We start from the raw sequence: 27,956 nt of genomic DNA, 5'->3' as shown, positions 1-27,956 counted from the left end.
TATCGCACTCTCCATTTCGTCATCGGTGATAATAGCTAATAATACGCTGAATAATGCAACACGCAATGTGTACATTGAAGTCACATCGAAGAGACGAGTGACTGGTCGCACGGTGGGCGAGTTTGCCAATCTAACTTTACTTTATTCAAATATAAATGGTTCCTAAAGATACAATTTTTTTATGTCCCAGAATGGTAATTAAGTATTTACAAAAAGATATTCCTTACCGATTTCGATGACCTTGAGATATGTTGTTTTTTTTATGAATTTCTCCTACAGTTATTTGCAAAGTGGAGTTTCATTTTTCAAATGTGAATAACTTTAGGGTACATCAATATCTTTTAATAACGTGTACAGTCCGAGACGAAAACGCGTCGGTTTTTTTGCTATTCGTTTTGTTATATTCCTTAAAAAGTCAAGTATAGTTTACTTACTTTATTCAGATACGAGTGAAAGTTTTTTAATTCTGTCGAGAGGTGTATAATTAAGTAGGTATAATCAAAGCTTTTATATTAAAAAATTACGTTTAAATTCTTTTATGACATAAAAATGTTTATCTTCTGGAAAATTTACATATATTTGAATAAAATAAAGCTAGATTACTAAAATCGCCCACTGCGCGTTTCACAATCAGAGAACGATCCTGCTTCATTTTGAAAAATCATTTTGCATCGAACAAGGAGTGCCTCCACGTTTCACTAATTTGGAGGGGGGGGGGGGGGGGCGATAGACAGTGCTGGAATTATCAAGAAATTACCTCTAATATGCATACACGCATCTACCTTGACTGCGTAAGTGCTAATAACTCTTCGAACCGTATTAAACCACGCGACAGCGCTTGACTGCCCCGAATAGATTAGATAAACGAGAAAATTGCTGGATTCATTTTGAACGTGTTTTGGTATTTCAAGGCCATTATTTAAGCTGTAACGCTTGCTCCGCGGAAAAGCACTTTGGCTGTGGCAGATATATTGCCCTATGGCCTATACTATTAGCGTAATTCTAATGTGTGAACAAAAACGGTAATCGTATGTAGCAGATTTTTAATGCCGTATAAGCAGGTAAACAGTGGTCGCGGATAGGTTCATATAAATGACAGCGTAGTCGCGGTCATTCGAATCACTTGGCAGCAGAAGACGCGTGGAGGATGGCGGCCTCCGTTCTCGTGGTACTTGGTAGTATCGTATCGTTGGCGTCTTTCAGTCTATGCGCTGGCATTCAACGGACCCCGGTGGTTCAGACGAAATTGGGAGCGGTGCAGGGTATAGTATTGTCGACTGTGTGGAACAAGGTCCCGTTCTCCACGTTCAAAGGCATCCCGTTTGCGAAACCGCCTGTTGGAGACCTCAGGTTCAAGGTGAACATCGTGTTTTCACAATTCGTTGTAATCACATGTGCACTGCGCAATCTGGTTGCACCGAAGCCGTTGAGAACTGTTTCGGGGGATAGGTAGATACTGTCTTCAAATGGCGGATTGGGTCTAAAAATATTGCTTGCCAGGAGACAAAGCAAGGAGGGGCTATTATTTAATTTTTATAAGAAATGAATGAAATTTTCAAAAAATGCATGAATGGCAAGAAAGTGCGATTAAAATTTCTGTGAATAAATGATTTTATTAATTTTTTTTATCAAAATAGTACCTAATAGGATTTTAGTTGCATACAGCAATAATATTGGAACTTCTATTATATTTTCTTCACTGTCAAGCTACTAAAAGGTTATTAACGGTTTTAACATGCAGAAAATATTCTTTATGTCGATCCTTCTTATTATTTATTAATTATTGTGGAATCTTGTCCGCCTCTTCGACGGCGTAACTCCCGTTGGCGGGATGTGTAGCACCTATCACAGTGCTCTGATTGCAAAAGGAGTAGAAGTTACTTAAAGTTAGATAGTTTACGCTGGGATTGGTCCACTTTAAAGAAAAAAAAATGAAAAATTGAAAGAGTTATAGCGTTTGAAAGAAAAAGTAGGTTTTTTCCTTCGACAAATTTTTCATATTATTTAACTTTAAGAAAATAGTATATTATTGTATCCGTCGACACTGACTTTGATCTAACGATAAGTACTCATACATTCGTTAACGTAGAATATTGACATATAGATAATGTTCATTGACACTGATATAGGTCGGCCATAAATGTTCTTCGACACTGACTTTGACCGCCATAAACGTTCGCGGGATCGACTTTGACCGACATGTGCAGCCTCAGCGACGTATCTCTGCATCGTTGTAGATTTTTCCTTGTCTAATTGCTTGCATTTAATCAGCCTGCTTACGTATTACTTTAGCACGTGCTGGTTCCGCTTATAATCTATCGTTTGTAACACACGGAAATAACTACGTTTTGGCAACGCGAAAAATGGAGAAAAAGGGAATAGCGTGAATAAATACAGTTTAATTAAATGGACACGATATTTGAGCTGATTAATAGTTTAAACACCTGAAAGCTTAGACAGAATACCATTTGGAAAACATAGAAGCAGGACCACGCTCCATTATATGCGTTTTATGCATTTTATTGTTCATTTCGCTGCGTGCAAAGCTATACCCTTCACAGTAAATTATTACGAATACTGATGTATTCGCAATACATACATATATGTACGTAGGTACCTACAAGTGCACCTTGTTTACCTACACTCAACCAACTCAGTTAGATAACACTAAAAACCTGTCAGACATCCATCATCTAACTGCAATACTAATTTACAGAGTAACGCGGAAGCAACTGTTCCTTACAGCTGATAAGCGCACATAAAGACATAAACTCGTCGGATTGTCAGCCCCGATCATCACAATTTCGATATACTTCTGCACGAGAAAAGTTTCACTGCTGTACAGACATTTGTTGATTCTCAATCAAAATGCAGACTTGTCCAGCCACAAGTACCTACAAACTTAAGGTGTCTTCCTACCTTGACGGACGAAAAATGATGAGAACTTTGAATTTTTTAAAATAAAACCATTAAATATATTTACTTCCAGCTTTGTGGCTTGTTTTTTAAGTTGCTAAAGTCTAATTTTGCGAAAACCGACTTAGTTTTAGTACCAACGAGAATGGGACAGCCACTGAAGATATATGCCAAGTTTGAAGTAAATCGGTTGATTGGTTTTTGAGATATCATGCTAACTAATCCGAAAAAAACATCGTTTTGAGAAAGATGCGTTTAAAGTTTTAGGTATTGTTATTTTTTAATTAATTTTTCTCTAAAATATTGCCTAAATATGTACAAATATAGGCATAAAGTTTTCAATTAATATAAATTGAGAGTCTCGCTTAAAAAAAATTCCAAATATCGAGCTCCTTTTCAGGCCGTCGAAGTAGGGAGACCCGTTAAGGGGGTAGTGGACTATTACGTAAAATCGTTAGTTTCTTTGACGCTATATTACTTTGATACCAAATAATCGTTATAGTCGTGCTTTTCACAATGTATTGTAGGCACGTTTGCGAGTAGTTACCAAATAAAATTTGTCGGAATGTATAAAATTGTCGAAGTTATTAATCGTTGAAGATAGCACTGTGCGGCGCGTCGCTGCAAGTGGTATACATCGATTCAGGTGAGCCAATCATTTGAAAGTAAAATGCTTTGGGGTGAGTGCTCTATACACCAAAATCTACATAGTGCAAATTTGCCGATAAATTTGAACAAAAATTGTGGAAGTGACACACGAATCAATTTATTCCCAACATTTTTACGGGGAAAAATCCTCTTTAATCGGTTATAAAATGTTTAACAAACAGCCAAGGTGGATGCGGAAATTCCACTCTGTAGAGGGAGGAATTCTACAGGTCCAGTAAAAATTACAAGTGAAAATATTTATTGGTTCAAAAGTTATGATGTACACCGTGTCTGAAAATGGTGTTTCACCGCTCTGCGAAACCGTTACTCGACGATACACTCAATTACGTTCGCTGCTATAAATTTTACAATTATTTAAATTTTTTTATGAAATTTAGTTTAAAATGTTCATAAAGGATAAGACTTTCAGAATCAGTAAAAAAATCGATTTTTTGAAGCTGAAATAGTCCACTACCCCCTTAAGAGATATGAGGGACAGATTTCCTGAAAAACGCAGCTCCATTCGAGAATGAAGACTATTTTACAATTTCAACTTCTTTTCCCACGAGATACATATTAACCCATTTCGTGTAGTACCGCTATTATTACCGCACCCTTTGTACCCAACTTGAACGAGTGGAGTCAGAGCACTCAGAGCTAACAGCTGATCGAAATCTCTCTGGCAGGCACCTGTACCGCCATCGCCATGGAACGGAGTACGTGACGCCTCGAAGGAATCCAATCCGTGCCCCCAAATAGATCTGTTTACAAATCTTTATATGGGGCGCGAAGATTGTCTGTACCTAACCGTGTACACACCCGAGGTAAAAGAGAAGCTTAAACGGTTAAAGGTCTGGGCAGTGGGCACATTTTATCAGTTCTGAGGCTAAGAAGCAGAGGGGCGTAGAGCAGAGGTATACAAGGAGGCGCTTTTACCTCCTCGCGATTCTGGGCACCGGATCAGATGCATTTACGTTGCTATTACGTTGCACGGCTCCACGCTCCGCTCGGAGGTAAAAGCGACTCCGTGTGCACCTCTGGCGTAGAGGATCTCGTCTTCTTACCACTAGTACGCTGCCACGGAACTGGCACGGAACTGATAAGGTTAAGGTCTATTTTTTTTTTCTTCAAAATATACCTATTATGCTTATTACAAAAGAAGGCGCTTCAAGATACAATTTTACTGTAGACTTTAGAGTATAGTCCCTTCGGAAGTGATAAGTGTGCCCAGACCTTAAAACGCGCACGCGTTACATTAAGGCGCAACTGATAGAGTTCCCCCTTGAATGTTTCGACCATGTTAGAGGAAATTCGATGGAAGCTCGACTGGACGGGCCGTCATGGTGTTTGTGTACCCGGGTGCCTATGCTTGGGGTTACACTAACACGAGCTTCTACGGGCCCGATTTCTTCATGGAGGAGGATGTGGTCCTAATCAGCATCAACCATCGTCTCGGACCTCTAGGTATCGCCGCGCTTCACTGCGAAATCTAATAAAATCTTAACCAGCATAGAGAACAAAATGTAAGGTTGCTCCGGCAATATTTTAAAGTTGGATTTTAAGCACCACCTTGTGCATAGTGTACATCCGAGGTGCATTTGCAATGAGTAACTTGGGCGGATTACTTTAGAGTCTTTAGAGTTTAGAGGAAGGGAAGTTGTAATGTCTAAAAAGTAAAAAGTATGCTGATATGAAGTGTGCAAGATACACAAGGGCCCTTTCGACTTCGTCCCCCACTACTCCGAAATATAGGAGTCCACGCCATTCATGCCAATGTGTTAAACGTATAATGTGGCCATAGGGTATGTTACCCACAATTTCGCGTGAAAATTATGTTGCAAGTTTTATAAACATCGAGATGCTGGAAAAGATAGCGCATTGAACGTGATTTACTCGTAAAATTTCAAGAAATTTGTATGAAATCGATGATGCTCGTCCCTCGTGCACTCTCCTACTGGATATAATAATTATTATACTTGTGTAAAGCACGATACTTGTATCGCGTGGAGAATCACTCGAAACACATGTACGATAATAAGTCGACGGTAATTAATCGAAGGAACTTGAAAATTTAGGGTTCCTGTCGTTGAATCTGCCTGGCGCTTTGGGCAACGCTGGATTGAAGGACCAGGTGAAGGCGTTGGAGTGGGTCAGGGGCAATATCGCTGCATTCGGGGGTGATCCGAATCGAGTCACGCTGTTTGGTGAAAGTTCGGGCTCTGGGTCAGTCAGCTTGCATCTGTTATCGGAAAGATCGAAAGGTAGGAAAGCATATAAAGCAAGGAACGTGTACCTACAGTATATAGTGTGTTGAAATAAGATGGGATAAGATGACCGCCATCTCCTCTACTTCTCTGTTATTCCCGCAGCGAATGAGGCAGTCTCTCCTATTCGCTAATACTCCCGATATTTGTCAAATCTGTACACAGTAGTAAATTTTGAGTCCACGCAACGATTTGACTACCTTCAGTAGGGGCGGGTAAAAAAATGCATTTATACGTACTTGTAAATTTTATAATAATAAATATCTACACCTAGGGCTCCGCAAAATTTACGATGAGCTTTTGCTGGACCGCGGGACCCTTTAAAGCGCGGGACCGGGTTACGGGGAGCGCGTTGAACCCGCCTCGCACCGGTTCTTACCTTCGGTAGTACATACATATGTACATACAATATGTGAAAACCGATCTCAATATCACTCGGTTATTCGAGCACCATGAGTTCCAATTTATTCAGATAATCAAAGATTCGCTTTAGTTCCATTTAACCACATTCTCTGCAACTTCGACTCTTGTTACTATTCAACTTTGCATGTTTCCAACAGGTCTGTTCCAGCGTTCCATCAGCGAGAGTGGATCGCCGTTGTTGCTCCTCTACCAGTCGCCAGCCGATGCGATCTCTAACGCTGCCAAACTCTCATCTGTCCTTGGCTTTCAGTCTAGTAACGCAGAAGAAATCCTGCGCTTTTTGCATACTGTTCCTGCGTACGACATGATTTACGCGGCAGACGTCGTAAACGTGCTTCCTTCAGCTGTATGAATCGAACGTTCGAATAATTTACATTAAAAATGGTAGCCATTTTCGATCGTTAGATTGCTCGAAAATAATCTGAGCTCGATCCTGTTTTCGTAATATTATCTATACATAATATTGCCTGTGCAAATATATGTATAGGAAAGGACTAAACAAGTGGGACATTGATAAAAACATGTTTCCTCATTAGAGGGGTTTAAAAATATATTTTGCATATCGTATACTTACATGATGCATGGCTCGCCAGTCGCCACCCGTTTGAGTAATCGTACAGATCGAGTAGCAATATTTTCGAGGGCAAATCGTTCACGGAGACATAATTCCTTCTATATTTGCAGTTGATGTTGCCTTTTATACCCACGAAGGAGAATGCCAGCCTGGCGGATCCGGAGGACATATTCCTGTCGGAGTGTCCCATAACGCTGTACCAAACGGGACGTACCAACAAAGGGGATATGATGTTGGGATTCACTGACAACGAAATCCTTACCTTTGCGAGCGGTGCGTGCAAACATTATTGCGTTGTACTATAAAATGGCAAGAAATTTAATTGGCAATGTCATTCAAGATCCAATAGCAATCAACTACCCTCGACTCAACATTTACCTACCCCCAATCTGTTGTTCCTTTGCTTCGCTCATTGCTTGTAAAATAGAGAAGCAATCTGTGATAATATGAAAATGAAAGTGGAATTTTCAGAAGCCACTTGACTTTCTTTTCAATCGAAGATATTTCGTTTGGATAACGTTTCACGTGTGCCGCAATTTCCCCTTCTTTTTCCGTTTAAGCCTCGAATTTTGCGATATTTTCTTTCTTCCCCTTACTTTATTCATTATTTTTGTATCTTTCTGCAATGAAGAGGCTTAATAATATGTAATTATAGCCCCGACAATTCCATGTTTAATAACACTTTCTGTTCTCGTATTTTGCAGTACTCACTTATTTAGCGAACCGTGCTGCAGACGTTTGGGACGCCACTTTTACTAGCAATCCGCTGGATCGAACGGCGATATACAAAGCAATAGATGACACATCATTGGTAACTTTTTTAATTTTCGATTAACATCGAACGTCCTGTGAAGTGTGGAATATTCATAGGTCGACGTACCTATATGGAATATCTTCGCAGGTTGCATCGCGCTTATCTTTCTATGCACCGATTGATCTGGCACAAAGATTTTTGGTACGCAACAACGATGGTTATCCTGTTTACTATTACGTGTTGCTGTACGACTCGCCGTACGACTTTCACAAACACTTTGATAATCCGATAAATGGTAATAATTTCTCTCCTCTAGTGAAGTGCAATCTTGTACTTTTGGAATACATATCTATTGACTTTAGGAACTGGCCACTACGACGAAGTTCCGATTTTGTTCAATGTACCAAACTTTAAGCTACCCAAAGATGCACAGGATCCTGTCAACCAGTTTCGATCAAAGTTGGTTAAATTGTGGACCAACTTTGCCAAATATGGGTACGTTAGAATTCCCTTCGAATCTGCTACTTCCTTCAACAACTTACTTAATTGTAAGGGATATTTGGACTCTAATATCTAAATTTTTTACCTCGTGAACTTTTGTACTCTTAAACTCTTGAATACATACATATCTCTAAATCAGAAGTGCACAAAGAACCGCCCGAAGCCGGAGACCTCTGTGCGATTCTGGGCGCCGCGCTCCGGCTCTGAGCGACTCTTTGTTCACATCTGCTCTAAAGCCTCAACCCTTGAAAATTTGTACTTGAACCCATGATCCCTACAACATCTGAACCCTTGAATTTGTGAACTCGTGAACAAATGAGTTCGTACCTAGATATTTAGTTGTCTAGACTTATATGTATGATTAGACTCTAGCGTTCTTTAAACACTAATTTCTGCTTTCCATGGCACTCCTGAGACTACTTAGACCCTGATTGATCTTTACAGGAACCCCACGCCGAAACATGCAAATCCTTTAGGGGACGTAATTTGGGAGCCATCTGGAATAGCTGGGCGGATGCTTAACATCAGCAAGAACTTTAGAATGCTGGATCGCAGTGATGTGATATCCGAACCAATTCTCCTATTCGAGAAATTGCTGGATTTCATTTTGCCGTTCGTAACGGGCTGTAACGAGATCATTGGACCGATGCACGATATTGATCTTTTCGCATAGGAAAAGATCTTATTGTTAGTACCTATTACATCTCAGTGCAACATTGCACATACCTACTATGTACAAATAGAATATGTATGTATTAAATAACTTCATTTTCCAATACTTACCTACTGATTCTTAAAAATTGGGTCTAAGGAATTTCAAAGGATTTAGGCGATTTCTCGATTTCTTTAATTTCCATCTGAAATTTTCAAGTTCTCTATTTTTTGTTGCCTTTCCGAGACAGTGGTGTTAATAGCTTGCTGAGAAAGTCGTGATAGAAATTAATCGAATCACGATGTTACCTACTCCAGCATTGGCTGGCAGCAAAGAATTCTTGACGACAGCTATTCTATTACTAAACAACAGTTAAACTCAAGTTCTTGAAGTTTTTAACAATATGTAACGAACAAAAGGTACAACAGAATTTTTGCGGTAAATACATTTATTGCGAACAACTACAAAGCAAAATAAAACGTAAGGCATATATATCACATAATTAAAGTTGCTTTCACAACTTCCATAACTACGTTTTTCTTCAAACTACTAGCGTCGATACCGCGTTCGAAGTGACATTCCTATCCATCGCTGTCCAGTGAAAGTGCGTTATGTTCGTCTTATTACAGAAGTCTTCTTCTCAGACGCCTCAGTATGCCTGCAAATGCAAAAAGCAATGTGAGATGGCAATGGTTTCTTTTACACACGTCGGTTGTACTAGAATAAAAGAGTCTTACATTCCCGCTGCTATAAGAGGGTCCTGAGCTGTACGAGGGCACTGAGCTGTAAGAGGACACTGAGCTGTACGAGGGCTTCGAGATATATACGGAAGATTCGTTTGACTCGCAAGACGAGTCGGATTCATCGGAGCTGGAGTCGGATCCGGATCCCTGCAAATACAACAAATAACGTACATTTCTTAGCCTTTGTAACCGCGATATTAGTATTAAGAGAGAATGTGTCCTACCTTCACGATAATGTGATGGTGATGTTTCTTATGCTTCTTCACAACCACGGGGACCTGCAAATTCATCGAGCAAAATCAAATGACAGTCTTTTTTAAACACGGCGCTTCAACTAACATTAAGTGTGTGTGTGTCTTACGGTATGGATCTCCTTGATTACAGGTTGAACGTTGTAGACAGGTTTCACCTCCTCGACCTTGTAGACAGGTTTCACCTCCTGGTATACAGGTTCAACTTTGTAAGCAGGCTTAACCTCATATACTGGCTTAACTTCAGCGTATGCAGCTGGAGCCGAGTACGAGCTTGGAGCCGAGTATGCAGGTGCGGAGTTGTAGTCGAGTTTCTTTATCGAGTCCAAAGACTGCAAGCACAACGGGTAACATAACTACCAACTTCGTAGCAAATTCAAAGGCTCGAGGTCTACGTCACTTCCTCCACATGTCCCCCACCAACGCGCCGCCATAATGTTAGATTGACCTATGTATAATAACCCTTGTAACCAACCCCGATAATGTCAGCCACACTTCAGCCTAAGGGCACACTGGTCAGTGGCCTGCTTTCACGGTTGTAAACGCATATATTACAATAAAGTCTTGTTGCAAATCTGACCTGAGAGTCTGTGGATTGACGAAACCGCCCTACAGTTACGTTCCGTCGATCCCAATCGCAACGACGACTGTAATATCGTATAAGTCCAGTACAATTGATTATGCAGAATGTGGTGCATACTTTTTCGTTTCGGTGTACAGCAAAGATAGACTTACCGATATGAGGCCGCATTCTACTGCGGTTGCCACGTAGGCGACGAATGCCAAGGAGAGTACAAATTTCATTTTCGGGGTGGTTGTGTGTTGTCGAAGCAAAGATCTTCAGAAACATGCCGAGGGCAGTCGACTGGCCAGTATATATACTCGAAAATGCAACGTGACCAGGTCGCTGCAACAATATATCTTTCGATTGGCTAGGTAATTTCGCAAACATTGTCTATTGTGCTGCGCTCGGCGCCAAAAGATATATGTTTTCGATCGACCTTGCTTTATAAAATTATCTACTTTACACAGGGAACAAACGCAGATGGTCGATAATTCAAATTCTTTCACTTGGCAGTTTTCAATGCTGTATTTGGCGATAGCGTCTTGTTCCAGTAGTTCCTCAAGTTCTTTTCCTCGATCAGCGTTTTCCAATTGGTTTTCCGCTAAAAGTTATCTTATTATAAAATTTAAAAATTATTGGAAACGGCTGCGGCGCGGTTTCGACAGCGCACTGCTTTTACCGAACCACCAGTGGCTCCGCCAAGGTTTGGAGGGTTCCGTAACAAACTTGAATTTCGAGACGCTGCCCTAGAATTGTTCCTCGGGGTTTTGCTGACTGCTAACAACGAATTTGAACTTAGATTTTCAAAATTCACAACGTCTATTGCGAGAACGCAGCTAATACAGAGTCACTCCGTGGCCAATACACAGCCTCCACAAAATTCATTCACCCAAAGTTTCGCTATATTGAATCGGTCACTGTGAATTTTGAAAATCTAAGTTCAAATTCGTTGTTAAACAATTCTTTAAATTATCGGATTGACATAATAGTCCGTACATCGAAGTCGATTTAGTTCGATTTAGTTGCGTTACCTATAGCGGAGAAGCTTGCGGCACTTGCCGGGGTCCCGGGCCTCACTCGGGCCATGCTACCAGAGAGTGTACAAACAACCGGAGAGCGGGAGCCCATTCCGGGTTAGATCAGATCTGATATCTTGTTACGAGATCTGATAGCGAGGCACGGTCCAGAATGGGGTGGTCACCTCCCGCTACTAGCGGCACTCCGCATTCCTGCCGTACATCGAAGCGTATGAGCTGACGCGTTAATGAATTTTCACTTCTTTCACCTCCCATATCTTAGAAACTAATTACCACTTCAACTTGAAAATTTGTTGCGATTCATATTTCATCGTAAGCTATCATTTGTCATAAAATTCAGTTCCTAAATTGTGAGACCAAAAAAGAGCGAAAAAAAACCTCATTGCTGGGTCACTTTTTCGTTCGAGGTAGTGGTGGCATGATATTACTAACCGACGACGGCAGAGAGGAAAGGCGAGCCGAATGACATACCGTTTCGTTAACAGACCGCTTTGTCACCCGAGAGGCGTGCTTGCGAGATACCACTGTATAAGTATATCCTTTCTAGGAGGGCGGCTGCTATGCTACGTACAAATTCTTTTTAAACGTTTTAAAATTGTTTTTTACCTTTTCAAGGGGGGTCACTCAGGTGAAAATGAAGTACCAGTTACTTTACAGATAAAAATTTGAAGATATGTATTTCCATATTATTGTTTACGCTAAAATGAATTATGTAAGAGTTAATACAATGACAATTTTTTTTTCTCTCCAAAATTTAAAAAAAAAATCGAAAAAATTATTCGATTATAAAATCCATACCCTTATCTCTGTAATATTGTACACAAAGACTGCAAAAAACAATCAGCTCGAAAACTTCATTTTTGTCCGAGATATAAAGTTTTTTGTTTTGCCGTAGTAACTAAAACGCTCCTGCTCTGTACGTTGGACCTTGTTCTTCTTGCAATGCTTGTTCTTTTCGTGATTGTGCAGTTCGTATCATTTTTCTTGCACGTTTGTATCTTGCTGAAGCTTTATTCTTATACCTGAGAACTCTTTATTTGTGACGGTGTTGAACAGTTTTCAATGATTTTTCGCTCATTTGCATTTGGTTGTCCTTGAATGAATGCAATATTGTTTTAGTCCATCCTTCGTTATATTCGGTGACAGCTTCTGCGACTGCAGCTTCAACAAGATATTTTGAAGGAAAAATATCCTTCGGGCACTTACGCCATATCAAGCTATGCAAACTTTCATTGGAATTCTGCGTAAGGCATTGTGCACAACGACGGAGCAGTTTTTCATCGCTTAGCCTATTATAAATTGATAATATTTTATCCAGAAATTTTTCTCTGATAGGTGTTCCTATTTACATATCATGAGAATCAGGTTTTCTTCCTTTCGCAATTGTTGATTGGTAGAAACACCGTGATTCTTCACCCGATTGACATTTATAATGTCGTTGCGTATCCGTCGAAACTGCGTGGTACATACAATATAATAGAAGTAATTACGTGTATCTTGCCTCAACCAACAAAAGTCAAAAACACTATTAAATATACATAGATAATATATGAATGTAGGTGCCTCGAAACTGAGTAAAAACACTGTCAATGGGTGGCAAAGATTATCCTTAAAAGGTAACTAAAAGAGGAAGAGTCTGCGAGTATCCGTTTTTATGTGGCAGTGTTATAAAAACATGTGGGATAATTTTCACCCCAACGCGTGAGCTACCCGGTTAAGGGCGAGGCCCAATGATGAAAAATGAGAACGAAGTTTTCACATAAACACGCGTGTGTGTGACTATGAATGACCACAGAAAAACTGAGGTCATTTCTAAAAAACCAAAAATGGATATGTGCTTGTTCGAGACTGGTGCGACCGTGTATACTGTATGGGTACTACTGGAACTACTGGATGCCCTACGTCAACTGGGCCTGCATATATGTTCAGAAGTTCAGAATATCCTGGATTGTGGTTGACTGATTAAGGATGAGCATGTGTTGCTCTAGATCTGGTCGAATTTGGTTTGTGGATAATAGGTACGTGGTATACCAAGACAGCGAGCATTAAGGGCGGTTAATTTCAACCTCTGCCGGACGCCAAGTCAACGGCTGAGATCATCAGAGACTTTATACTAGGTAAGTACCTGCGCTGTGCCGTAAGGAAGAATAGAGATCGCCACGGAATAATTATCGCCCTAAGCCCTAACCTGTCCGTCCTTTGGAGAAAGGATATAAGTTGAGAAGTGTGACATCTGGTATTTACGTTGCTCATGATAAATTTCGAGTTAATATTATTTTGCTTGTAGACGACGAACCCGAAGACAGATTTACAGGCTGGTGGAATGTAAGAAATATGAGATTTCCACTACTACATCTAAGGATAAGATCTAAGAGGCTTATCTAGGGTAGGGCAAGTAGGGTTCGTGCCCTGGGCGCCAATGCCTTGCGCAAAAAAGCCGAAAAATAGTGTTTCTTGAATAAATTTATTTGGATAGTTAATGTTTGTAATTTACGCTTATTATTCGTATACTTTGCATGCCTCTTTAGAGAAGTTTCGAAATAAACTTGCTGCATTTTTCTGCTTCATTTACCTCCAACTTTCGCCTCTTTCGCCCTTCAGCTCCACTTTCTTTAACCTTTAGAGGGCGGGGATTTTTTCTAATTCTACCCTTGCCCTAGGCACTGTTTACACCAAATACGCCACTGTAGATCTTTACGAGGCCAGCGTCGCGCGTCGGGACCTGAACACGGAGCGGTTTTGAGTTTTGAGTGTTTCGACTATGTACTCCGAATCGGAGTCTCCGATGCCGAGAGGCATTCTTGAACGTATCTTTGACAACGATGCATCGTTGTTTCCTGGTGGAAGTATAACATTCTAAACCATACTCTCTGCGCGTTATTCTTTTAGAAGTCTTCCACACCCAAGGATGCAACTTCACTGGGGGACGTAATCAGGGAGCCATCTAAAAAAGCTGGATGAATGCTCAACATCACCAAGAAATTTAGTCTGATGGGTCGCAGTGATGTGATATCCGAGCCAGTTCTTTTATTCGAGAGATTTCGGTTTGCTGTTAAATTCTTAGTATTACTTCTGACAAGCTGTACAACATTGTGCCTACTACAATATGTACAAGTGGAACGTATTAAATAATTTTATGTTCCATCTTTACTGATTGTTGAAATTCGGTTTAAAGTCTAAGGAATTTGAAAGGATTTAAGCGCGTTGTACCGCAATCTTCTCGATTTTCCTAATTTCCATCTGAAATTTTCAACTTCTCTATTGTTCATTGCCTTTTCGCGGCAATGATGTTAATAGAAATAAGTCGAATCACGATGTAATATGAACACTGACTGGCAGCACAGAATTTTTCACGACAGCATTTCCATCATGAAACAACGGTAAAACTTAAGTCTGTAACCTCAGTCGAGTGGATTGAACAACAATGAACGAAAGGACCGACAGGATTTTTGCGGTAAGTTAATTTATTGGGAACTACAAAGCATAGAGCATAATAATGCGTAAGACATGCATTCTAATATGATATAGAGAAAGCTGCTTTCACAACTTCAATAACTATGGTTTTTTAACACATATTAGCGTCGATACCACGTTCGAAGTATGATTCGCTTCCATTGCTGTCAGAAGGTTTCATTGATTAACGGCCGTACATGGGACTCCCGCTGCTATACGAGGGCTTTGAGTTATATGTGTTATATTCGTTTGACTCGCGCGAGTAGGATTCACCGGATACCTGCAGACGCAACAAACAACATGCATTTCTTATTCTAAGTAACGGTGATACCTATTGGAATTAAAGGAAAATATGTCTTACCTTCGCGTAAACGTTCTTAGGCTTATTATACTTCTGCACAGCTGGGTACACTGAGATCTGCAAATGCAACAAGCAAAATGAAACGACCGTTTCTTTTAAACGCGATGTTTGTGGGAAAATAAAATGTGCTTTACATGTTCAGTGCTATATTCGTTTGAGTAAGATGACGAGTCGGATTCATCGGAGCTGGAGTCGGATCCGGATCCCTGCAAATACAACAAATAACGTACATTTCTTAGCCTTTGTAACCGCGATATTAGTATTAAGAGAGAATGTGTCCTACCTTCACGATAATGTGATGGTGATGTTTCTTATGCTTCTTCACAACCACGGGGACCTGCAAATTCATCGAGCAAAATCAAATGACAGTCTTTTTTAAACAAGGCGCTTCAACTAACATTAAGTGTGTGTGTGTGTGTGTGTCTTACAGTATGAATCTCCTTGATTACAGGTTGAACGTTGTAGACAGGTTTGACCTCCTGGTATACTGGTTCAACTTTGTACGCAGGTTTCACTTCCTGGTACACAGGTTCAACTTTGTAAGCAGGTTTCACCTCCTGGTATACGGGTTCAACTTTGTAAGCAGGTTTCACCTCCTGGTATACTGGTTCAACTTTGTAAGCAGGTTTCACCTCCTGGTATACGGGTTCGACTTTGTAAGCAGGTTTCACCTCCTGGTATACAGGTTCAACTTTGTAAGCAGGTTTAACCTCAGCGTATACTGGTTTGCTGTATGTAGCTGGAGCTGAGTACGAGCTTGGAGCCGAGTACGAGCTTGGAGCAGAGTACGAGCTTGGGGCAGAGTACGAGCTTGGGGCAGAGTACGAGCTTGGGGCAGAGTACGAGCTTGGAGCCGAGTATGCAGGTGCGGCGTTATAGTCGAGTTTCTTCATCGAGTCCATAGCGCCCTGCAAGCACAACGAGTAGCATAACGATCAACTTCCCAGCAAACACATTTTCACGTTGTGTTTCTACTTCTTAATTCTTTATCTGCCGCAGCCCCGTTAGGTTGTTTTCACCGTCTCGATTTATTATCGTGTATGCGCCAGAAAACAATAAATAAAAGGGAAAAATTTGAAGTACAAGGATGAGCGTAAGATTGATCGAAAATGGAGGACTGAACGTCGAGAAATGTGTTTAATCAAATTAATAATGATTGAGCTTGTTGTGGTGAATAAAAGCTCGCTAGTATGTAGTAGCTGACAGTGTTAGCTCATCCCCGACGCAAGCCTAAGCTGTAGAACTTTCATTGTCAGGCCTGCGATATCTGACGATACTTTATCGCCTAAAAAATCCCAAATTCAAAGGCTTGGATGCCGACGTAACTTCTTTCGCGTGTACCCTACCAACCCACCGCCATACTGTTAGGCCTACATATAAAAACATTTCTATTCAAACCCAGGAAGGGCCAAGAAAGTCAGTTAAACTTCATCCAAGGGGCCTAAGGCCAATCACACCGACACTCTGTCGAGCAGCACACTGGTCAGTGGCGTGCTTACATTTGCAAAGGCGTATCTTACTGCCCGCAAGTTACCTTCCCTTCATCCAAATCGTAACATCGCCTGTAATATCTGACTTAAAGTCCAGTACAATTATTGATTATGAAGAATATGGTGTACAGCAAAGATAGACTTACCGATACGAGCCCGCATTCTACTGCCGTTGCCACGTAGGCGACGCATACCATGGAGAGTACGAACTTCATATTCGGGGTGGTTGTGTGTTGTTGAAGCAAAGATCTTCAGAAACATGCCGAGGATAGCCGACTGACCAGTATATATACTCGAAAATGCAACGTGACCAGGTCGCTGTAACAATATATCTTCCGTTTGCCTGGGTAATTTGGCAAACATCGTCTATTGTGCTGCCTTCCACGCCAAAAGATATATGTTTTTGATCGAAATGAAATGGTGCGTGTCCATCTATTTCACACGGGGAAGCAACTCAGGTGGTCGATAAATCAATTTGTTCCACGTGGCAGGTTTCAATGCTGTATTTGTGATAGCGTCTCGTGTCAGTAGCTGCTCCAGTTTTCTCCCTAGATCAACGCTTCCCCACTGGTGCTTCACGAAAAGCTATCTTATAATACAATTGGGATATTAAAAAATTATGCACACCTGACTGCAATATTCTACTGAGTCACCATTGATTCCGTCTTTTAGTAAGTTTTTGAGGGTTCTGTGGAAAATTTGAATTGGGAAACGCTGCCCTAGAACCGTAGTGGTGAACCTTTTTATCTGAGCGTGCCAACAAGTTTATAAGTAATATCTATCTAATTGCTCACGTGCCGGGCAGTTTTTAATGTGTAGGGGCTAAAAATTAATCACTGCAGAAATTTATTGAGACAAGTGTAAAAAATAACATAGAATTTCATAAGAATGGACTCATAAATTGACTATGTTGACAAACACATTGTTACATGTATAGTAAAAGCTGTACAAAAATATTTTAGAATACAGTTATTGTGGCTGTTCGGAGGATGATTCCGATCTGTCGTTGTAGAATCTATGTTATTACATGTAAATTATTAAAAATTTCATAGTGGCCGTGGGGTTTTAGTGGGTAAAAATCCCACAACTACCCTGACGACCGCGGGGAATTCCCTTCTGGTGGTGTCAGGGTGCCTTTTGAACATTTCCCCAAGTTAAAAAAATAATTTATAAAATTTTTTTAAATTATAAAATTTTTTTTTTTTTAACGGGAAGATATCATCAAAAGGCAGCCTGACACCGCTAGAAGGGAATTCCCCGCGGGCACCAGGGTAGTTGTGGGATTTTTACCCACTAAAACCGCAAGGCCACTAAGAATTTTTTAATAATTTACATGTAAATATCTCTATTATTAAGGCCCATTGGCAGAAACGTTCCGACACCTATTTACTTATTTTCGACATAAATCCATCGTGCCAAGGCTCATCAAAATCGATGTCTACCACATGGTGTCCTCCCCTTGTTAGTATTTAAGCAAAAAGAATAATTCAACAATATACATACTAATTTTGTTTATTATTTTTATCTATTTGTAATAACAATGTACAACATTATTTACATTAACAACTTTTGTCGAGAATCTAATTAGTTTTAAGGTATAGCCTTCGGGGAAAGGAATAGCAGGTATGTTGTTTGCAAATACGTGTGTCGCACTTGTGGCATAATAGTGTTGCGTTTTTCTGTCTCATGACAAACTTAGAAATTACAAATTGAAAGTAGAATTAATTTAAAAAAAAATTGTTATATAATATATTATCTAATAAGGAAATTATTTCGGATATGAATACAACAAGTGTAAATGTGCTTACTTAGGTGTGGTCTTTAGGGGGTCTCCCTACTTTGACACCCTGAAAAGGAGCGATATTTGGGATTTTTTTAAAACAATCCCTCAAATTATGTTAATTGAAAACTTTGTGCCTATATTTGCACGTAATTAGGCAACATTTTAAAGAAAATTTAATTAAAAAATAACAATACTCATAACTTTAAACGCATCTTTCTCGAAACGATGTTTTTCCAATTGGTTGGCATGGTATCTCAAAAACCAATCACCCGATTTATTTCAAACTTGGTATATATCTTCAGTAGATGTTCCACTCTCGTTGTTACTAAAACTAAGTCGGATTTCGCAAAATTAGACTTTTGCGACTTAAAAAACCAGCGAGTTTTTTGCAGAAATCGATGTCTGTTGTAGACGCTGCCATTTTTTTTTTTACTTTTCAGTATTCCTCATTTGATCCAGTTCAGACGATAGCCACACTCGTACAGATTACATAATTTTTTAACTTTTCTACTTCAGCAACTACAACGGCTGATTTTATGCTAACCATGCGCATATGATTTTTATAAGGCGCTCTATTTGAAGCACTATAACTCCTTGTATAACCACTATTTTTGCATATAATTTTTTTTTTCATATTCTCTAAAGATTAACAAATAAAGGCACAAAACTGGGAGTACCTAAATATATTTAATGGTTTTGTTTTAATTCCCAAAGTTCGCATCATTTTTCGTCCGTCAAGGTAGGGAGACACATTAAATTACGTTTATTATAAGAATCTGCGTGCTAATTTTCACTCCAACGCGTGTGCTTCCAGGTTAAGGGGGGGAAATACCGTAAGAAATCGGAAAGGTGAATTTTTTTTACATTTTCTGAAAGACACCACAGAGATTTGATACTACCTCCGCTGTGCCTTAAGAAACAATAGAGATGACCGTGGAATGTGATTTTTGACGTCACGGCGGCCGTTGGCCGTCTATGCGGCGACGGCACGTGTGAAAGGTCTGTATATGATCTTCGTTCCTTTTAGGTACCGTAGAAACGGTGCCGTGCTGTGTCGTGCCGTGAATGTGTGAAACGGGCCGTTCGGGTGCCTGGAAATTCCAGGCTGAAATGCACATTTTCTGCTGCAGTGTGGCGCAACAGGTTTTTCACAGAAAAACTGATATTCAATTGAAGGCATTCGTGTCCCCGTTACTTTCTAAGCCCAATGTCATAGTATAAAAAGGGCCACGAATACATACTCGGGGGTTAATTTCAAGTCTAGTACGTTTAGACGACGAGGCTAACGAGAAAGAGTTTCATATTCCTTCGAGTATTCAACCTAACCATACAGTACGTGAAGTACGTTGAGAGCTCCGGATTTTCTCAGTGCGTTGGAAACTACAGAGGTGGAAATAGGTTCCGCGACAATTTATAGGTACCCTAAACAATTGTAAAGACCGAACTTATAGAATATACTTTATGATTTCTTATTCAGAGTTCTTTTATTGGAATCCAGTCATTATTTGGTTTTGCAGTGTCAGATAAACCCACAGAAATACATCTTTACCGCTCAAAGTGAATCGCATAATAAAGCTACGAGGGTAAACTAACATTCCAACACTTACAATTAGGTAAGCTCCGTAAATTGGGGGAACATTGACAGAGCTACTTAATATGTATCAAAGAAGGAAAAGGATAAAATTATCATGCTCCCCTCATTATTGGAAATAGGGCAGGAGGGGTTCTAGGGCGTTTTCCTTCCTCACGCGCGAGCTTTAACAGGTCTAAGGAATTTTACAGGATTTAGGCGCGTAGTATCGGAATCTTTTGGTTTTTCCTAATTTCCATCTGAAATTTTCAACTTCATTCCGGAGAATTCACGGTAGAAATCAGTCGAATCGCGATGTTATTCGATATACTTAAATCCCTATAACTTACAATTAGTCGAGTCGGTTGTAGAATAATGTACGAAAGGAACGATAGAGTTTCTGCGGTAAGGAAATTTATTGCGAACAACTACAAAGCGTAATAATGCCTAAGGCATATATTATATATTATATAATGAAAGCTGTTTTCATAGCTTCCATAACTATGTTTTTCTGCACATATTAGCGTGGATACCGCGTTCGAGGTAAGATTCGTTTCCATTGCTGTCCAGTGAAAGTGCGTTATGTTCGTCTTATTACACCTTATTTAGTACGCCTGAAAATGCGAAAAGCAATGTGAAATGGCAGTTTCTTTTACGCGCCACGCTTGTAGTAAAATAAAATGTGTTTTACATTTCCACTGCTATAAGAGGGCTTTGGGCTGTATGAGTTCCTTGGGCTATACGAGGGTCTTACGACATATTTGATTGACTCGTGTGACCTGGATTCATCGGAGCCGGATCCCTGCAAACGCAAATAATAACGTGCATTTCTCATCCTTTGTAACTGTGATATTAGAATTAATGGAAAATCTGTCTTACTCTCAAGATAAGTTTCTGATGTTTCTTATGTTTCTTCACGAGGACCTGGAAATGCAACAAGCAAAATGAAATGACAGTTTCGCTTAAACACGACGCTTGTAAAATAAAATGTGTTTTACATTTTCAGTGCTGTATGAGGCAGACTCGCTGGACTCGCACGACGAGTCAGATTCATCGGAGCTGGAGCCGGAGCCGGATTCCTGCAAATCCAACATATTTGTTGGTAACGTGCATTTCTTAGCGTTTGTAACGGTGATATTAGAATTAAAGGAAAATCTGTCCTACCGCCAAGATGATGTGGTGGTGATGATGTTTCTTATGCTTCTTCACAATCACGGGGATCTGTAAATGCATCGAGCAAAATGAAATTACATTTTCTTCTAATTACGGCGCTTCAACTAACATAAAGCGTGTCTTACGTGTTCTTTACGGATAACAGTCACAGCCTCGTATTTAGCTGGGGCCTCGTATTTGGCTGGAGCCTCGTATTTGGCTGGGGCTTCGTACTTAGCTGGAGCTTCGTATTTAGCTGGAGCTTTGTATGGAGCTGGGGTCGCGTACGTAGCTGGAGCCTTGTATGGAGCTGGAGTCTCGTACTTGGCTGGAGTCTCGTACTTGGCTGGAGCAGCATATGGAGCTGGAGTCTCGTACTTGGCTGGAGCAGCGTACGGAGCTGGAGTCTCGTACTTGGCTGGAGCAGCGTACGGAGCTGGAGTCTCGTACTTGGCTGGAGCAGCGTACGGAGCTGGAGTCTCGTACTTGGCTGGAGTCTCGTACTTGGCTGGAGTCTCGTACTTGGCTGGAGCAGCGTATGCAGCTGTAGTCGCGTATGTAGTTGGGGCCGCGTATGGAGCTGGAGTCTCGTACTTGGCTGGAGCCGCGTACGCAGCTGTAGTTCCGTATGCAGCAGTTGTCCCGTATGCGGGTGTGGTCGCGTATGAAGGTGAATCGTCGTATAGAGATGGAACCTTATAGTCCTGCAAGCGCAACGAGCAACATAACGACCTCCGATTTACTTATAAAAACCCTTGTATCTAACCCCAAGAAACCCCAGGAAAGTCTGTGAATTAAGGAAACCGCCCTGCAGTTAGCGTCGCTTCATTAAAATCGTAACCACGACTGTTCAATCTGACTTACAATTAAAGACCAGTATTCGATTCGATGTACAGCAAAGATAGACTTACCGACAGAAGACCGCATTCTACTGCGGTTGCCACGTAGGTGACGAGGACCAACGAGAGAACGAGCTTCATCTTCGGGACGGTTGTGTGTTGTGAAGCAAAGATCTTCAGAAACATGCCTAGGCCGGTCAACTAGCCAGTATATATACTTGAAGGTGCAACGTGACCAGGTCGCTACAACGATACATCTTCCATTTACCTGGGTAATTTGGCAAACATTGTCTATTGTGCTGCCTTCCACGCAAAAAGATATATGTTTTTGATCGAAATGAAATGGTGCGTGTCCATCTATTTCACACGGGGAACAAACGCAGGTGATCGATAAATCAAATTGTTCCACGTGGCAGGTTTCAACGCTATATTGGGTGTAGCGCCTTGTTCCTGTAGTTTCTCAAGTTCTTTCCCTAGACCAGCGTTTCCCAATTATTCTTCCGCGGAAAGTGGCTTTATAATAAAATTTATATTATATATTAAAAGAATGTATAAATTATTTAGCGGGAAACATATATCAGTCTGCAGTATGTATAGAAAAAGCTGTTTGTACCGAATCATCACAGCCCACAACAAGTATGGGGTGATTCTACATGAAAAATAAGTGGAAAATATAGAATACGTACAATTTTTGCATTTCGCGCTTGGTTTTCGAGAAAATTGACTTTGAATTTCAGCCTACTTAGTACGGTGTGCACGCAAGTACAGTTTTTGACGTGTTTTATTCTATGTATATTTGAAAATGTCGAAAGTATCGGAAATATACATAGAGTAAAATTGTGTTGTATGTTTTCGGCTTATTTTTACATGTTCTCTTAGCGTGAAATAGCGTGAAAACACGTCGGGGCCAGTCGTGTCGCCACTTAGGTTTCTCAATCGACTCTCAATCGTAATCACTGGGTTATTCGAACATTAAGTTTGTCAATTTGTTCGGATAATCGAAAATTCAATGTAGTCCGATTTAATCGCATTCTCTGGAATTGTCGAAACGCGACACGAGTTATATACTATTAATCTTTAGGTACATGTTTCCAATAGGTCTGTTTCAACTTTCCATCAGCGACAATGGGACGCCATTGTTGCTCCTGTACCAGTCGCCAGCCGCGGCGCTCTTTAACGCTGCCAAGCTTTCCGCTGCCCTTAGCTTTCGTCTGGCAATAAGTAGTAATACAGTAGAATTCCCGCGTCTTTTCCATACTGTTCCTAAACGGAGTCCCTGCAGTCGAATATTGATATTACAAATGGTAGCCATTTTCTATCGTTAGATTCCTCGAGAATAACAAATACCTACCTACAGATTTTTATAGGAAAGGACTAAACACATGGGACTTTGATAGAAACATGTTTCGTTATTAGAGGGTCATAATTTGTTTTTTATTTTGCATTTTACATGTAGCATATGTTGCACATTTCTAGTATATACAGAACTTGCTTACAAATTAGCTCGAGTATAGTAGCGGCCACGATATAGCTAGGTCGTAAGTATCGCAATAAATATCTCATTGGCGTAAACTACCGCAGTCTACTTATTAGGTACTAATAATGTTTCCTTACCAACTCCTTCCAAGCGACTGAAAGCAAATTTCAACCGTCCTTCGTAAGCATGGAATTTGTTAGCGATACCTATGCAGATTCCGTTTAGAATAGACAGCAGATAAGAAAGAAATTTCTTTTTGGATTTCGAGCTAACGATTCATAGTTGCCCTTTAATTACCCATCGCTCCATTTACACCCGAGGAATCGAAAAGGTCGAGCAGCGGTAACTTCCAGATGATTCGCAAAGAATTTCAACTTTCAACCAATTTCGATCCAAGTTGGGTAAATTGTGGACCAACATTTTTTTCGTGGAGAAATCCTCAATAGAGGAGGAACCAGGGTAGTGTCCGACACATACAGACTAAAACCCCACGCTGACGGTCTTGCGCGTTATGGAGATTGGGGGGCATCCCGAGAGCAAAGTACTTAAGAACTTATGTTAGCGATACGTTCGGTAGCCCCGCCACCCGACGCCCTTTACGCTTAACTTTGCCAAATAGGTGCATATGGAATAGGGAAGGTAGAATTCTCATTTTTCATCCTTTTATCATTCTAGATTTTTTTACCTCGTGAGCTTTTGAACTCTGGTGGAGGTACTTAATTGCCCGTGTTTCAACGCCACCTTCGGGAATTTATTTAACAAAAACTATAAGTTTATACTGTCTAGCGTTTGGCCTGCGTATTAAGGTATGTTTGAAGTAACGCTCAGAATTTTTCTGAGCTTTTTACCCCAATATACATAGATAGATATATGTAGTCGGTGTCGCAAGCTTCTTGAAAAGAATTCTTTTCCGTCGGGCGATGGTGTGGGGACTGTTTTATTCATCTAAAATGGAAAAAATTATAATTTTTAAAACAAGCTTTTATTGAAATGTACTAAAAAAAGAAAAAATAATTAGAATAACGGCCTAAATGACTGCCTTAGAAGAATTCACTCATATGACAAACAATAAAAGCGTGAGGCGTATATATTGAAATGTCCTTTTTATATAAATATTTATAATGCTTTACGTATTTTGATACATTAGTTTTCGCATTCTACTAGAGCGTCCTTGTTACCCGATTTTTGTCCTATTCCTCGATTCAAAGTCTGTCCTAAGATATAACCAGATTAAAAGTCAAGGCAAAATTATGCCATTTAGCAATTAGTTTTTGCATAACTTTTAATATTCAATATTTAAGTCACACGCTTTTATTGTTGGCCATATTGAGTATACGGGAACATATGAGTTCGTACGCACTTGGTAGCGGCAAACAACGAAGGACTGGTCGCAACATTGTACGGCCCCCCTGGTCTGGAGGGTCGAAGTCCTCGACACCATTGAGGCACGGCTTATCGGCGGCATTGCCTTTGAAAACTCTAGCGAGAGAATAACCCTTTATCTGCTTCCCTGATTTCATAATCAGGTTAGAGATATGAATATATTGTATTATCATCGGAACTACGTACCTATGTGTTCCAAATTTCAAGTCGATCGGACATGTGGAAGTGTCAAAATTAGCTTACAAGATTTCATCCTCAGAAACTAACTAACGAAATAACTCATAAGTGAAGCTAAATAAAAACTTGTCAAAATAAGGTTTATTGTTGCGGTTGAAACCACGGATGAGATTCTATCTTGTAAAAGATTCATTTTACACAACGAAAACATCTAAATTTTTAGTAAAAATTCAACATTTCGTTCAAAATGCTGTCATTCTGAAAAAATTTATTTTTAGGGGGCCTCTGTGTCATCACTGATCTTTTTGCATAGAAAATTCTTATACGTAGTAAATTGGGTCTAAGGAATTTAAAAGGATTCAGACGCGTGGTACCCCAATTTTCTCGATTTTCCTAAATTCCATCTAAAATTTTCAACTTCTGTAGTTTTCATTGCTTTTTCGCGACAGTGGTTGCTGAGAAAGTCGTGATAGAAATCAGTCGAAACACGATGTTATTCGATCATTGGCTGGCATCACAGCTTTTCTATCATCGAGCAAGAATAAAACTTAAGTCCCTATAACTCATTCGAGTCGTTTGAACAATAAGGATCCAAAAGAATGATACAGTTTTTGCGGTAATTAAATTTATTGGGAAGAATTACAGAACATAGAGGAAGTGCAGCATATTTGGAATACTGTTGGTAATTTGGAATACCGAAGGTGAAGGTAATTTGGAATATTCCAAAGCTTAGCGATACTTTTGATTCACGCGCAACGGCTACCGCCGCACCGCGTCGCGTCGAAAATAATTTTATTATCTACATGTTTTTTTTTTTAAGTTCATAAAGTGAAGGTAAATTGGAATACCGGTATTCCAAATTACCTGCACCTTAACGAAATCGATACTTCCTGTCATTTTTCATTTAGGTCAAAGTTTCAGTTACTTTTTGCTTTTTATTATTACTGAGAGTTTGAAAAATAAAAGTTTATTAGTTTCCCTATGATATTATGCAGTTTCATTTGTTTCCACCCTCTGCCATAATGATTTATTCGTCTTAAACAAACTGGTATTCCAAATATACTGCACTTCCTCTAAAAACACGTAAAGCATATATTATATATTGGATAATTAAAGCTGCTTTCTACAAAATATTTGCGTCGATACCGCGTTCGAAATAAGAATCGTTTCCATTGCTGTCCAGTGAAACTGCGATATGTTTATCTTTGGACAGTATGTGTTCAACCTCTCCACGGTTCGTTCTGCAACCAGAGCAAATAACGTGAGATAATTGTGCCGTGTAAACAGGGCATCGATATTAGCATTTTGAGCGGGACCCTAGGGTAATCCTTTCGATGCTTTCCAGAGGAAACACCACTCAAAGTGTAAAGGGAGCATGCATCCTACCTGGCCGGGATGTCCATTCTTTCCATTATTCCAATCATTTCCATTGTTATCATTTCCATTGTTCCAATCATTTCCATTGTTCCAATCATTTCCATTGTTCCAATCATTTCCATTATTCCAATCATTTCCATTATTCCATTTCCTTTCACGCTCTTCGGAACTTCTAGAATTCTCGGGTACCCAACGACGACTCACCGGCTGCAAATACAATAGGCAACATAAAATGGCTGTTCATCTTAAACGTAGCGTTTACACTAAGATAAAATGTGTTTTACATGTTCAGGCCTAGGACCATTCCCCGGCTTCTGGGCGAGATTCTGCAATCAAAACAAATAAGGTGAAACGATTGTTCCTTGCTAGCCGACCGTCGCGTCGGGTTGGCATTGGTATTCAAAGAAAATGTGTCGAACCTGCCAGAATCTTGCAGACGGCGAAGGTTCCGGTGCTTCACGACGGTAAATCATCTGCAAATACAAAAATCAATGTGAAATGGCAGGTTCTTTTACACACCACGCTTCTACTGATATAAAATGTGTTTTACATGACTGCCGCTGTTGTACGTGCCATATTCGTTGGACTCGCGTGAGTAGGATTCATCGGAGCCGTATCCCTGCGAATGCAACAAATACCGTGAATTTCTTATTTTTTTCTAACCGTGATATTGGACTTAAAAAGAAATGTGTCTTACATTGGAGTAAACGTGTTTTGTCTTATACTTCCTAACCGGGTACACTGGCACCTGCAAGTACAACAAGTAAAATGAGCTGACAGTTACTTTCAGACACGGCGCGGCGCTTCAACTGACGCAAAGTGTGTCTTACATGTTTAACTTTATGGACTTCAGTTACATATTCCGTGCTTTCAGGTTTAACTACGTAAACAGGTTGCACCTCCTGGTATACAGGTGCGCTGTATGAGCTTGGAGCCGAGTATGAAGGTGAAGAGTACGAAGGTGAAGAGTAAGAAGGTGAAGAGTACGAGTCTGATGACGAAAGTTTCTTCACCGAATCCATAGCTTCCTGTAAGCACAACGAATAGGTAACACAGCGACCAACTTCCCAGCAAACTAGTTTTCACGGTGTGTTACTATGTACTTCTTAACACTAGGCACATCTGCCATTCCAACTGACGGGAGGCCCTACTTAGTGGATGTTCCTGATTTTACGTCGGGAAAAATGTTTAATTAAATTAAGCAGCTACTCAACCACCTCTAAACGGTTTACAATTATTGCATAAAATCGAATAGCGGTTGATCTTGTTGTAGCGAATAAGAAACCGACGTGAAGTTACCTTCCCTTCGTCCAAATCGTCACAACGACTGTAATATCTGACTGAAAGTCAGTACAATTGATTGTGCAGAGAAAGTTTGTACGGCAAAGTCGGACTTACCTTCAAAAAGATGGATTCTACAGCGGTTGCCACGTAGGCAACGAGTACCAATGAGAGCACGAACTTCATCTTGGGGATGATTATGTTTTGTCGATGCAAGCTTCTTCAAAAACATGCCGAGGACAATCGAGTAGCCAGTATATATACTCGAAGGTGCAACGTGACCAG

General features: G+C 40.2%; 3 protein-coding genes and 1 long non-coding RNA gene across 8 annotated transcripts; 1 reads left to right on the top strand and 3 right to left on the bottom strand.

The window, feature by feature from the left end:
* The first annotated feature begins 1,103 nt into the window (after nucleotides 1-1,103).
* LOC143377858 (juvenile hormone esterase-like) lies at nucleotides 1,104-25,345 on the top strand. 2 transcript variants are annotated; one of them, XM_076829649.1, is made up of 11 exons: nucleotides 1,104-1,357; nucleotides 4,251-4,388; nucleotides 4,869-5,028; nucleotides 5,640-5,825; nucleotides 6,389-6,597; nucleotides 6,936-7,098; nucleotides 7,530-7,636; nucleotides 7,727-7,874; nucleotides 7,942-8,074; nucleotides 8,525-8,753; nucleotides 25,327-25,345. In XM_076829649.1, the coding sequence occupies exons 1-10, from the start codon at nucleotides 1,148-1,150 to the stop codon at nucleotides 8,751-8,753; spliced, it is 1,683 nt and encodes a 560-aa protein (XP_076685764.1). In that variant the 5' UTR covers nucleotides 1,104-1,147; the 3' UTR covers nucleotides 25,327-25,345. The 2 variants fall into 2 exon arrangements, with proteins under 2 accessions (XP_076685764.1, XP_076685755.1); XM_076829640.1 differs by lacking the exon at nucleotides 25,327-25,345 and having other exon boundaries at nucleotides 8,525-8,856.
* On the bottom strand, nucleotides 9,220-22,207 carry LOC143377870 (uncharacterized). Of its 3 annotated transcripts, XM_076829661.1 has the most exons (7): nucleotides 22,049-22,207; nucleotides 21,284-21,841; nucleotides 21,150-21,206; nucleotides 20,984-21,064; nucleotides 20,865-20,909; nucleotides 20,677-20,787; nucleotides 9,220-9,390 (listed from the first exon to the last, which is right to left on the bottom strand). In XM_076829661.1, exons 1-7 carry the CDS (start codon nucleotides 22,160-22,162, stop codon nucleotides 9,382-9,384), a joined length of 975 nt encoding a protein of 324 aa, XP_076685776.1. In that variant the 5' UTR covers nucleotides 22,163-22,207; the 3' UTR covers nucleotides 9,220-9,381. The 3 variants fall into 3 exon arrangements, with proteins under 3 accessions (XP_076685776.1, XP_076685787.1, XP_076685795.1); XM_076829680.1 differs by lacking the exons at nucleotides 9,220-9,390; nucleotides 20,677-20,787; nucleotides 20,865-20,909 and adding an exon at nucleotides 15,804-15,890 and having other exon boundaries at nucleotides 21,042-21,064; XM_076829672.1 differs by lacking the exons at nucleotides 9,220-9,390; nucleotides 20,677-20,787; nucleotides 20,865-20,909; nucleotides 20,984-21,064; nucleotides 21,150-21,206 and adding exons at nucleotides 15,223-15,348; nucleotides 15,426-15,479.
* LOC143377920 (uncharacterized) lies at nucleotides 9,700-9,995 on the bottom strand. Its single transcript, XR_013087443.1, has 3 exons — nucleotides 9,951-9,995; nucleotides 9,837-9,893; nucleotides 9,700-9,753 (listed from the first exon to the last, which is right to left on the bottom strand). It is a non-coding gene; the product is annotated as an uncharacterized LOC143377920 (long non-coding RNA).
* A 746-nt stretch (nucleotides 25,346-26,091) lies between the features above and the next one.
* LOC143377886 (uncharacterized) lies at nucleotides 26,092-27,916 on the bottom strand. Of its 2 annotated transcripts, none has more exons than XM_076829692.1 (7): nucleotides 27,789-27,916; nucleotides 27,221-27,418; nucleotides 27,088-27,138; nucleotides 26,941-27,009; nucleotides 26,810-26,863; nucleotides 26,675-26,716; nucleotides 26,092-26,597 (listed from the first exon to the last, which is right to left on the bottom strand). In XM_076829692.1, the coding sequence occupies exons 1-7, from the start codon at nucleotides 27,855-27,857 to the stop codon at nucleotides 26,331-26,333; spliced, it is 750 nt and encodes a 249-aa protein (XP_076685807.1). In that variant the 5' UTR covers nucleotides 27,858-27,916; the 3' UTR covers nucleotides 26,092-26,330. The 2 variants fall into 2 exon arrangements, with proteins under 2 accessions (XP_076685807.1, XP_076685817.1); XM_076829702.1 differs by having other exon boundaries at nucleotides 27,230-27,418.
* Nucleotides 27,917-27,956: the final 40 nt, after the last annotated feature.

This window comes from Andrena cerasifolii, chromosome 1 (genome assembly GCF_050908995.1).
Source record: "Andrena cerasifolii isolate SP2316 chromosome 1, iyAndCera1_principal, whole genome shotgun sequence".
Taxonomy (NCBI): Eukaryota; Metazoa; Arthropoda; class Insecta; order Hymenoptera; family Andrenidae; genus Andrena; species Andrena cerasifolii.
The sequence above is the reverse complement of the archived record's forward strand: the minus strand, read 5'-3'. Positions and strand labels throughout refer to the sequence as shown.